At 28.6% G+C, this 13,784-nt stretch overlaps 1 protein-coding gene across 1 annotated transcript; it reads right to left on the reverse strand.

Annotated features, from left to right (window-relative positions):
• Positions 1-1,377: 1,377 nt before the first annotated feature.
• LOC110669202 (RING-H2 finger protein ATL8) lies at positions 1,378-2,357 on the reverse strand. The gene has a single exon (XM_021830720.2). The coding sequence runs from the start codon at positions 2,265-2,267 to the stop codon at positions 1,683-1,685; it is 585 nt and encodes a 194-aa protein (XP_021686412.1). The 5' UTR covers positions 2,268-2,357; the 3' UTR covers positions 1,378-1,682.
• Positions 2,358-13,784: the final 11,427 nt, after the last annotated feature.

Here is a 13,784-nt window from a genome sequence, read left to right on the forward strand (position 1 = left end):
AACAGAGGTTGGAGGCTCATACAATTCCAACCCTAGTCTTATCTAATGTTTATTGCTCTAATTACATATGATATAAATTATTTGCTTATGGAGTTATTATTTTTATTCATTTAGTTTTGAATTCGAAACCGAAATCTTACGATTCTAGAAATGATAGTTAATGATTAAGAAAAATATAAAAAGTTGTTTGACAAAATTGAAAACTTATCCATGATGACTAAGGTGGTCTCCACTAATATAAAATTGAAATTATGAGTAAAATATACTTAATTATCATACTCCATTGAATTAGAAAAAGATGAATAGCTTGACTCATGCTTGAAAGATAGCCAAGCAAATCTAAACACTATGCAATTATTCTTTTGAGCTTAATAGCTAGAATTGTATAAAATGAAATGGGTTATTCTTGTGCTATAGTGGGTCATGCAAATACAAAGCTTATTAAAATTGGACGGCTCCAAGGAAAATGGAATAGATGTTCTTGAATAAAGAAATGCTATAGCCATTAAAGTGGATTAACACTATCTTTTGTTAGGTCAAGACAAAAAAGAAGACGGAATTAGTCTTCAGATTAGTGCTAACAGTCTTTTGTTAGGTCAAGACAAAAAAGAAGACGGAATTAGTATTCAAATTAGTGCTAACAGTTAGTAAAATATTTAATAATATCTCTTAGATTCCATTTTTATTTTTTTTTATACATTAATTAGTGGGATTGCCAACTTTTATTTGTTGCATTTGTATATAATAATAATAATAATAATAATAATTTTGGTTCATTTATAAATTCAACCCATTTACATATTTAAAGGCGATGATCATCAAGTTTTAGTCTGATTGACAAGAGAGAGAGAGAGAGAGAGAGAGAGAGAGTCTACTTTGTCAAGAGAGGATATTAGTGGTGGCTAAGCTGACAGGTGACAAGTCGTCTCCTTGAAACAGATGGCCCACTCAACATTTGAAATTCCAAAGTAAGGTTGATCCCATATAATAATAATTTTTTTTTTTTATATTTTTCTTATATCTTGATTCTATTGGCCCACCTTCGATTAAATTAAATTTAATAAAAACATAATATTATAGAAATTAAATAATATCGATTAAAATAATTTCATCATAAATATTATAACAAATTTGATTTCAAATATAATTAAATGATGAAAAAATATATATAAAATTTATCTCAATTAATTTAAAAATTAGAAAAATAAAGACTGAAAGTTTAAGTTTATCAGAGCAGTCATCACTCCATTGCAAGAAAGCACACAAATTGCTCTTCATGAGCACAAAAAAAGGCACTCAACCTCATCACCTAGCACCCCCAGCAACCAAAATTAGGTTAGGAAGATAACTCAAGAATACAAATTACACCCTAATCAGTAATTAATAATCACTAATCACTATCATTATCACATGTAAAAAGGGTAATTAAATACATAACCAGCATTAATTGAACAAACCATCATCATCATCACTTCTGATTTTCTATTTTGGGTAATGCTTTTAAACGGTATTTAACTATTATACGACCAGTAATACATACATACTTACATAAGCTAAATAAATCAAAATACATAGAAATTCTACGCATTTCGTGCTTCAATCTTCCTTTTCTAATCCTAATTGTTGTTGTTGATCATATTGGACTAATAGCCAAACTATCAAACAAGGAGGAGGTAAGAAAGCTAGGGCAAGAACCTATTGGCATGGTCTTCTCCCGCCTTCAATCTAGCCTCCGTATCAGCTCCGCCGCTCGAACTCGCCGGCAAACCGCCACACTTTTGACATCTCGCCAACACCAAAATCTGACGGCACGATGGACAGGATGAGTGGGAACCTAGCCACATGTCAATACAGTTCAAGTGGAATCCGTGACCGCATTGAGGCAGCACTCTGATTTCGTCTCCGGTTGCGAATTCCGTCAGACAAATTGCGCAATCGGTGAATTTGGTGGCAGAATCGGCAGAGAAGGTCTGTTTAGGGAGGGAGCGGAGGATCTTTTTCTTTAGACCTTTGTTTGCAGCTGAAGGAACGGGAGGCGTCGACGGTGCCGAGGCGTTGGCCATCGAGGAAAGTCTTCTGAGCCATGCGCAGCGAGCAACTGCTATGAGTCCCAGAACGCAGATAAGAGCGCATAGCAGTGCCGCCAGAATCACCACGAAATCTGAGTCTAAAGTAGCCGGTTGTTCCGAGGACTCCGAGGTAGCAGTGGTGGGTTGGATGGTCGCCGACGAGTTTACGGCGCCAAGAAACCTGAAAGGACGAATCATGTGAAGAGAGAGGAAGAGCAATTGAAGGGGCGAGATTTCCTTTTTCTTTCCCACTGTGCGGACAACGATTTTTAATATGGAAATTGAACTGATTTGGGTGGGATTTATACTAAAGCACCACATAATAAAATAAAATTTTAAATGAACCGATGTTTTCCTTGAGATTTTAATTTTGTAATTAATTTATTGGTATTATATTTAATATTTATTTTATTTTAATTAATATATATATTTAATTTAATAGATATTGAGATATTTTTTTAATTATATATTTTTTGAATTATTTTATAAAAATATAAAATTATTTTTATATTTTATATTTTGATATATAAATATGTTTAACTTAATTTAAAAGATAATTATATTAATTTTAATTAATAAAATATATATTTTTAAAAAATATAAAATTTAATCGATAGATCATTTTATTAATAAAATAAAATTTCAGGTACTATATTTTAATTTATTATTAACTTTTCGATTAAATTATTTTACGCAAAATTAAAAGTTTTATATATAATTATAAATTAACATAAATATTTGATATTTTTAATTTAATTGACCTTTAACTTTTGATAATATATTTTTTAATTTATAAGTTAATTTAAAAATAAATAATTTAAATATATAATTAATATATATTTTATAAATTAAACTAAATATTTTCTTATTTTATTATTTTTTTACTTTATAAATTAAATTAAATATTATTATATTTATAACTTTTTATTTATAATTAAATTTAATTAATTTATAAGTCAAATAAGCTACATCAGCATACGATTATAGGAGAAAACAATCTATGAGAAGTTTTCAGTTGACTTTTGGTCCATTACCTTCTTCAATTTTCCATCAACTTCTATAGACAAACACCATTGCAACAAAGGAAACTCATAACACACAACGAAGAAGTACGAAATGATGAACCAAACCCTTCCTTCACTGCCACAAAAGGTGAAAGAAATGCTTCCTATCCTTTTAGTCAACCCAATGAAACTTCTTTTGGGAGATTTTGGAATTATAGCTTTTAGTTTTTAAAAATTGGATTCAATTTCTCCATTATATTTGATATTATAGGCTCAAAATATTCTATCGAAAAATTCACGCTTAAATTTGATTTATTATGAATTTAAAATATAAATATATAAGATTTATAAGATTTATCAATTGTTTTATGTTACCATAATTGAAGTTTGTTTGTTAAATTTCAATTATCAAAATCCAATATAATTAACTGAATTGAAGTTTTATTAATTAGTAATAAGTAGTTATGATGCTACTTAAAATAAATCTATAGTGTATAATTAAATTTAAAATGAATTAAAATTTATAAAATAATACATGGGTAAAATTTTATATAATCTTGATTATTTAAATTCATTTTTATTAAATTCTATCAACATAAATTCGAATAATATATAATTATGTTTGGAATGATAAAATAATATTCATAACAAGTTTAGATTTTATGTTTTAGATATTATTGTTTTAAACCATTTATATAAATAATAAAATAAATATAAAATATATTTTATAATAATATTTATAAATATTTTGAATATTATTTAAAAAATAAATTTTTAGATATTATGTTTTAAATAATAGAACTTATATATGTTATAGGATGATTAAATTTTTAAAATATAAATTATAAGAAAATATTTTTATATAAATTATTAATTAAAATATATAAAATAAATTTTGAGATAAATTTAAATATTAAAAATTATTAATTAAATTGAAATTAAAGTAAAGTGATTTTTACTGTTGATATTTGTAATTGTAAGTGATAAATTAAACAAAAGGAATCAACATAGATTTGGTAGGCAAAAAAGAAGCACATTGACCCCTCACAATAGTATAATTACTTTTCTACCTGTTGGGTTAATTTTTTATTTTTTTAATTTGCAAATAATTGCATTTGCTTTTATCGAAAAAAAAATTATATAATAAAACAGTTATTTCATGTCAGTATTTGATATGAAATGATAAATAAATAATAATTAGATATATAAGCATATGTCTGGTTATTATTTTTTTCAAAAAAAAATATATAATGATTATAAATTTTTTGGACCAATTTATGTGAACTGCCCACTCATTAGAACCACAAATATATATATGTCTAACCACTATTAAATTGCTATTCCACATGGAATATTATATATGAAATCATGGTAATACTTAGGGGTGAGCATTCGGTTCAAATCGAATCGAATCGAATCGAATTAAATTATAAAAATCGAATCGTAAATTTTAGAAACCGAATCGAATCGAAATAGATGAAAAACTGAATCGAACCGAACCGTTCTATTTCGGTTTAGTTCGGTTTAAACCGATTGGTTTGATTTTTTATTGATTTTTTAATTTAGACTTGATTTTCAAGTTATTTGGTCTAATTTTAACTTTGGTTTGAACCTAATAACCATTAATCAATGAAATTAAACAATTAATATATATAATTAAATATAATTCATAAAATTTTCATAAAAATAAATCAATTCAAAAATTGATTCGGTTCGATTTAATTTGATTTGACTATATAAATTACTATTCGGTTCGGTTTAACCGAATTTTCTCTCTTCAAAATCGAACCGAACAGAAATAACTGAAATTTTTATAATGTAAAACTGAACCGAATCGATTTAATTTTAAAACCGAATCGATTAAATCAAATTGACTCAATTCGATTCAATTTTTCAGTTTAAACCGAATTCTGCTCAGTCCTAGTAATACTGTATAATTTTTATAACAGAAGACCGCCTCATTATGTCTTCATTTATAATCATGCAGTCAAATTTTACTTTTCTTATTTTATAGTTTATGAATTTAGCTATCACTAAATGCACAAATTAACTCTTGCCTTCTATTATCAAAGATAGTGTGACCAGTGTTTCTACACCTTAAAAAAGTATAAAGAGTAGGAAGTTTCGAGTTCAACTCTCATTATCTACTTTTTAAAAAGATACAGATTTACGTTTTGAATTAAGTTAAATTACAATTTAATCTGAATTTAAAATTAAATTAATCTAATTTAATAAATCAAAAATTTTTTTGAAAATAAAAAATATTTATGATATTATATAATTTTTAAATATAAAATATTTTTTTGGATCACATTTACACGCATATATAAACTTAAATTGGGATGAATAGAGAAAAAGAAGCATTTGGTAGCCTATTGAAATTCTGTTGAATGAACATGCTTGAGGCAATATTGGTGAAGTACAATAAAGGCTTAATGATTCGTTTGACCAATAGAATGGATGTTTTAAACAATTTGCTCATTTATTTTTTCTTCAGCGTTGCCTTAGCAAGATGCTCTCACAAGTCAGTTACGTTAAGATTTACCGGATAAGGATAATATGCCTTTTATAAAGTCTTGTACTCTTATATACTTTTTTTTAGTGAATTAAATCTTACTCATTAAAAAAAAATAAAAGTATTGTGATTTTAATATATATATATTTTTTAATTTATTTTAAAATATTTATAATTAAATATATGCATTTTAAATTAAATTAATTTTTATAATTTTTAGTTAATATATTTTAGATAAAATTTTTCTCCACAAATATTCCAAAATAATAACAATATACAAGATTAGCATAATTTTATAAACTAATGGATGCCACCATTTCTTGATGAGAATTGAAACCAGAGATTAAAAAAAGGAAAATAAATTGTCTAGAGATTTCTTAGTAGTCAACTTTTCAGAAAATCATTATTTTAAATGTTATTAAAAAATAATTTTGTTATTTTTGTATTTTATAATTAAAATTAATTTTATATATTTTAATTTTTCTAATTAATATACTTTAAAGAAAATATTTTTATCAACAACTTCTAATAAACTCTAACTTCATGTTTATAAGGAGGTTTTTGAAAATAAGGTATAAATTTTTAATCTAAAGCCATGTTTGATATGACGTAATCAAAATTATAATGTAATCACGATTATATTACATTATATTATTTGATAACATAAAAAAATTTAATGTAATATAATAATAATAATTACATAACATAATTAATTATACTTAAAATAATGTAATGATCATAATATACAAAAATAGATGTAGCCATGAATATTTGTTTTGATTTTTTATTTATTTATTGTCAAGAATATCATCACTACTAAGCCATCACTGCTATTACTACCACTACTCATGCTCTATCACTATTACAATCAACTACCACCACCATCACTATTTTATTATTACCATTGCTATTACCATAACTTGATCACTGTTATCACCAATTAATTATTGTTACTTCTACCACATTGGGCATTATCATCACCATTACCTCACCTTACCATCATCACTACTTAATCACCATTGTCACTTGACTACCAATCATAGTAATCATTACTATTTATTATTAATATTATAAATAAATTAAATATTAAAATAAAAATTATCATTATATATAAAAATTATCATTATATTACGCTACTTATATTTTTATTTTGTAACTAAACAAAAGAATGTAATGACAATTACATTACAACTTTAATTGCATTACATAATTGATTATATTACATTACAACTAAACGTAACTTAATATATTTATTTAAGAATATATTTTTTTAAATGAAGATAAAATATTTTAAACTTACCGAGAATGTTTTGATATTTTATATTTCATTATCATACTTCAAAATACATTTATACATTCCATCCAAATATATTATAAGATTATAAAGTAGATGAAAAGGGCTACCCACAAGTAGGGTGAGCATTCAAATAGCTGAATTGAATCGAATTTTTAATTAATCGAATTATTAACTAACTCTAAAATTAATCAAACTGAATTAAAATTAAAAGAAAACAGAAATTAACTGAAATTGAAAATATTCGGTAGTTACGAGTTCTACCTAAATTACTTGAAAAAAAATTATATTTTATATTATTTATTAATGAATGAAAATATAATTATAATCTTTTTTATTTATAAAAAATAATAAATATGATTTAACACTAATAAGAGAATAATTATAAATCGATAATAAAAAATTAAAAATTTTTATAATTATTATCGAAAATTAAATCCAACCAAACATATTTTTTACTAAAATAATTAAATTTTATCGATTGGATTGTTCTATTGTAATGCAGAACCCCTACTCACAAGAGCAGGTTACGACAGGAGAGAAGCAAACGTTCCAAGATTGTTGACAGGGAAGGGAAGAATGCGGTTAGTGTTTGAGCTGATGACTACAAACATGTAGAAATTGTAGAGTAACTTTACTCGTGTCAAGCAAAGGCGTGAAAATTGTGAGGTTTACTCCTCCAGCAGGAATCAAATATTCAACAAGATAAGACACTCTCTCTGGGGACATACATCATGCATGTTGTGCCTGTGACTTTTCTGGTAGACACTGGCCAACTACCATGTGGCGTGGCCCATGTGAATCGCTACAAGTTAGGTTTGTCTTCTCAAACCCCAAATTCTATTTGTTTATTAATGATTTTGCTAATTAATTGCATCTTAAGCAAACTTTCTCTCGAGCCACACGACTATTCTTGCTTTTCTAATTTTCCTTTTCCGAGCCTTCTGGATTGGAGCTCTCTTCATTGCACTGCATTTAACTCGAGTGGAAACTATCTTAATTTTTTTTTAGTGTGATTAATTTGACTTATAAATTTATTAAATTTACTTATAATTACTTATAAAATAATAGTATATGATGTGATTTATAAATTAAAAAAAAAAAGACAAGTCAAAAGTTACAAGAAATTCACTAGTTTTCAAAGGAAGGGAACGTTTAGTTTACTCGTTCACTTTTAAATTTTTTACTTAAAATGTATTTTTTAATTTATAAGTTAATTTAAAAATAAATTAATTAATTATTTAATAAAATTAATAAAAATTAACTTTTAAATAATTTAAGTATTTAATTAAAAGCTACTCAAAAAAATTAATGACAAAAAAATGATATATTATTGAATGTTATGATTATCAAAATAAAGATAGTATCAATATTTTTAAAAAATTATTAGAATAATATAATCTTTATTTAATAAAAAATTTTTTTTAAATAAATAAATAAGTTATAAGGGATATCTTATTTTTTGACTTCTTACTCATTTTAACTAATTTTTTTAACTTATAATCCAAATCAAACACTAATCACTTATAAATAGATTTAACCGACTTATAAGTTAAATTAAACATTTTCTGACACTAATCTCATAATAGTCTTTTTAAATACCAACACTATTACCGTCTTAACAAACCCTCAACTCCCTGAAAATACACATACTTGTTAACCACATTTTGTCCCGCCACTCCTACATGAAAGGGAGCATGAAGGGAATATCAAACATTAAAGTTTGATCTCTATTCCTACTCAGTGGCCATGAAATGAGTTGACTCGGGAATGCCCACAAGACAAATGATTATGGTTTACATAAATAGCAAGTCAAATTTTGCTACAAGCTCTATGCCTATGACCCGAGTGAGCTGCAACCACACAAGTTGACATCATATGTCCACTCGGTATCTTGTGTCTTGTAATCAAGGAATCAGTACATTCTAACTAGTGTCTTTAGATCATCTAAACCACTAATCCCCACTCACTTGATAAACTTCTTTTCTCTTTATCTCACGTGCTGTGTGCGTTGGCATCTAGACAGGCATATGGTCAGGCAATGGCTGATAGAAACGCATGTAAAATCTTCAATCTAAAAAGTAAATACAATATTTGAAACAAGAAAACAGGCTCTAACATTAAAAGGAAGGACAAATAGTTCCTAGGTGATACAAGTTTGAGCTTTTGTCCTTTAAAATCAATCCTGTATGACAGTAACAACATTATCCTCAGAACTCTTTGGTAGACTGACATAAACTAACAAATTGTGTACCTCACATATCATGCCTGCAAGCAACATGTGCAATCTTGGTAAGTCAAATGATAGACCTAAGTATCTATCTTAATGTGCAAACTCCAAACAAACAATCAACTGCACTTATATATGGTAAAAAGTGAACAGACTTAAAAGATGTTTACAAGAAGAAAATTCTTCACTGAATAAGATGTTAACATCCAACGACAAAGTTGAAGATATTAGTATGCTCCATGGTGAAAGCTACTAAGGTTTTCTTTGTTTATTGTTTAAATGGAAGCTACTATCCCACTAGGCTGCACCATTATATATACTCCCAAAAAAAAAAAAGAGAGAGAGAGAGAAGCAACTTCAATTCTGAAAAGGGGATTAATAAGCAATGTGGAAACAGGTGTGGAAGCGTCTACCTTCCATCTAAAATTATCTAAACTGGAAGACTGCATTATAGTCTTGTAGGATTAACATTTCTTTTCATCATCTCCTTCTTAGAGAGAGAGAAAGAGAGAGGGAGGGATCAAAATCTATAGTGATCACCTGAAACTATATATGTAAAGACAGAATGGATAGGAGAACTCCAGAAATAAACTATATAGAGCAAATTGAAAGCGCTTTGTTATGGGGTAATGACGAGTTGTAACAAAGTATAAGAAGTACACTTCTAGACTTCTAAGCATCACTGAAAAGAGGAAATATACCTTGTCAACCACTTCATATCCAAATTTGAACCTAGCATCTTGGCCTTTCTGAAAATTACATATCTCCATGAAAATTCAGCAGCTCCTTTTGACTTCCTCTGTCAACAACACACCAGAAGACATTAATTGCATAAGGAAGCTAGAAAAAACAGATTATATTATAAAATTTTATTCCCGTTGTACAGCATTTTAAATTCATTAAGCATACGAAAGACAAAAACTGTAGAAAACTGACTCAATGGCTCCAGTCAGGCTAAAATGATAGGAGCAACAATGAACAACCCTTTTCTACCAATTACCTTTCCAATAAGTTTCTCCAGGAACCAAATAAAACATGAACCAAATAAAACACCAACTTCTTTAAGTTCTTTATCAATTGCACCATCCCTTAATATTCAGCTTAACAAATTATCACTGGTCACAGGAAAGGCTTTTTCTGCACGCATTCTGTATGTGTGTAACAACCCCCGATCCAGCATCATAACAGCTAAACTGAGAGCGTTACCTGTAATTTTCATAACCTGTTATAAGATCTATATCTTAATTTCATCTAATCAGTCTATAGTCATCCCATAAAAATTGTTGCAAAAGTGAATTAAGCAAAATACAAATGTTACATAACATTTCATTTCATTAGATACAACTTTACATCTTTAATTACTTATACAACTAATACAAAAGAATCATTTACAAGTAGAGAGAGAGCCAACCCTAGTTACACTCTTGACAAAATACTGCTTCTCTGATGTAGACTTTAATGATCTACTCTTTGTGAATCCTCCGCTTCAATAGCTGCACGAGGTAAAAACCCATCGTTCTAAGCATATACCTTAGTGGTGCAAATCTAGCTTGAGATGGCTAATTAATAGTCGTCTGTAACTATACATGTTGTAAACACTTAACCAAGCTATTAAGATAAATTTAAGCATGTCACAATTCACAATGATTTTCACAAAGATAAATATAATATTTCATCATTAGCCCTTTACTTGAATTTCACGAATCATGCTCATGAAATGTGCATATGGCAAAAAGTTATATATTAACAAAAGTAAAATCTAGTTTATAAATAAAAGAGCAATTCGTTTGGTTTGAAAGCTTGTCATTTCATTATTTCTTATTTAATGGCCCAACTTCCTCCTTTCGGATACAGGGATTTTAATGTGACACCTTCTTTCAGATGTCGTTTTATATTTTCTTTTTACTACTGCAACATTTTCTTTCGGATGTTGTCTTACGTGTCCTTTTTACCACTGCAATACCTTCTTCCAGGTATTGTCTTATGTGCCCCGTTTAGAACTAAATCATACATTGCGACACCGTCTTTCAGATGTTGTCTTTAACTTATCATGGAAGTAGACTGAATTTGACTTGTAGATCTGCTACATAATTCCCTATTTGGCATGCCAAACTATCCGGTTTCTATTTTCAACTTGCTGGAATTTTGGGCCCCAACAATCTTTTAACATGATCACATATATATTTCCAACATTCTCATATCAAGAAAACAATCGACATTCATTATCATAACATCAATCTATATCATCATATAATCATCTACATATTCCAAACAAGAACATGGTTGTAATACTCATCATTTGATTTGGCAAGGTGATAACACCTCATCATATAGCATTTGGAAACAATCAAGTTACTTTCTACAAGACAGATTTTTGACTCACATTATGTTCATAATTAGACAAAAAAAAAACACATTTTCAAGCTCAATTTCTTTCATAAGGCATGTTAATTTATGTCTTGACTTTCATTAGGAATTAATTTGATGCAATTTAGGCATGTAGGATTTCATTTATAGCCCTTTATATACAAACTGTTCAAGAGCAGGTTCCAATTCCAGGAGAAACACCTGTTTGGTACCCTGTTTTTTCTCAATTCTTTGAGGGCTTTAAAAACATAATTAGCTCTTATGGTCTCCATGTAATTTATAGCTTAGGGTCTTAGCTTTCATTTGAACCAGGAATCACCCCATTCCAAGGTCTAGGTCTCAAGTTATGCTCATTTTTCTACATACTGTCTAGTTTCTACCTGAACAGGTCTGGATACAATCAGAATTCATGGTTCCTATTCATAGGCCAATTTGGCCATCTTAAAGACAGATTCCATCAAAGTAGTCTTCATAAAAAATGTTTCTACATATTTTAAGTTTTCAATAGTTCAAGAATCACCTAATTTGGAAGCCTATATTGTGAGTTATAGTTAATTTATCAACTACTGTTCACGGATGCAGTGTCCTGAGAATTCCAGATTTTCAAATTTCCAGTTCAGGTTTGCACTCAACTTTCACATATGTTACACCCAGAATTTGTACAGAGTCTCTAAAACAAAATTTTAGGCCTATGTCTTAGGTTTTCAAAGCAACTTGTAGCACCTCAATTAGAGACGTACAGAGGGAGATATGCCCTGTTTACTACATGAAGATCACAGGCTGATTGCAGGAATTCCAGAAATTCCAATTTTGCAATTCCAAATTACTCTAGAATTTCAACCACTTTGCCCTAAGAATTAAGTCTGGGTCAAAACATAGAAATTGTAGGTCTATGTCTTAAGAAAATTTTGGTATAAATTACATATCAATTGGAGCTCTATAACTTATAACAAAATTAGTACAGACTGCTCACTGGATACACTATCCTGGCAGTCACCATTCAAGGATGCATAAAGTAACAATTAGTTCTTGATCTTGGGCAGCCACACCAACTATTCTGTCTCACCAATCAACTCACAATTCCTTAATTTCTTCATTCTCTTTCACTTTGATTTCATGCTTTGATCATCAAATACTTTAATTCCAACACAAAACATCATCTTAGGTCTATGAGTTAGGGTTTGTATTTGAGTTTAGAAGATAGAAAATGCAAAGGAAAGGAGAGATGGGTCGGCTGTTTTTTTTTTGGGGAAAGAAGAAGACATGATTTTTTGTTTTTATATGCATCTTGATATTTATCCCTTTCAACCATGTGTCTCCATGCTATTAGTCCTCTTTAATTAGTGATTAATCAACTTAATTATTCACACTTAATGAATCTAATTAAACTCAATTATATGCTAAGTTAAAAAATTTTAATTTTTCTCCCTAAACTTTATTAATTTTGCAACAAAATCCATAGGTGCCTTTTGCAAACTTTTACTTTAACCCCTCATTTAATCTAATTTATTTACCATATTCAATACTTGAATTTCTTATCAAAATATACTGAATACGGTCTGTAAATTTGAGGCATTACAATTCTTTCCCTCTTAGGATATTTTGTACTCAAAATTAGAGATTGTACCTTAGTTGAACAGTTGGGGATATTGTTGTTTCATCACTTCCTCGTTTTCCCAAGTAGCTTCTTCAATTGCATGATTCCTCCATAGCACTTTAATTAGTGGAACTTACTTGTTCCTCAATTTTTTCACTTCACGAGCCAAAATTGCCACCGGTTCCTCTTCATAGGTCAAATCTGGTTGCACTTCAATTGTCTCCATAGGAATGACATGGGTTGGGTCTGATCTGTATCTTCTTAACATCAATACATGGAAGACATTGTGTATCTTTGATAGTTCTAGTGGTAAAGCTAGTCTATAGGCTACCGGACTCACACGCTCAATTATTTCATATGGACCGATAAACCTAGGACTCAACTTGCCTTTTTTGCCAAATCTTAAAATCTTCTTCCATGGTGAGACCTTTAAGAGGACTTTATCACCTGCTTCATATTTTATATCCCTTCTCTTTAAATCAGCATAAGATTTCTGCCTGTCCATTGCTGCTTTCAGTTTATCCTTTATCAGCTTCACTTTATCCTCTGTTTGTTTCACCAGTTCTGATCCCACTAACTTCTTTTCACCCAATTCTGTCCAGCATAAAGGAGTTTTGCAGTTTCTACCATATAAAGCTTCATAAGGTGCCATATGAATGCTAGACTGATAGCTATTATTGTAAGCAAATTCCATTAATGGGAGGAGTT

This window comes from Hevea brasiliensis, chromosome 2, assembly GCF_030052815.1.
Source record: "Hevea brasiliensis isolate MT/VB/25A 57/8 chromosome 2, ASM3005281v1, whole genome shotgun sequence".
Lineage (NCBI taxonomy): Eukaryota > Viridiplantae > Streptophyta > Magnoliopsida > Malpighiales > Euphorbiaceae > Hevea > Hevea brasiliensis.

Excerpts from the sequence above, each read along its gene's own strand:
- LOC110669202 (XM_021830720.2), bottom strand. The coding sequence starts at position 2,267 with ATGATTCGTCCTTTCAGGTTTCTTGGCGCCGTAAACTCGTCGGCGACC.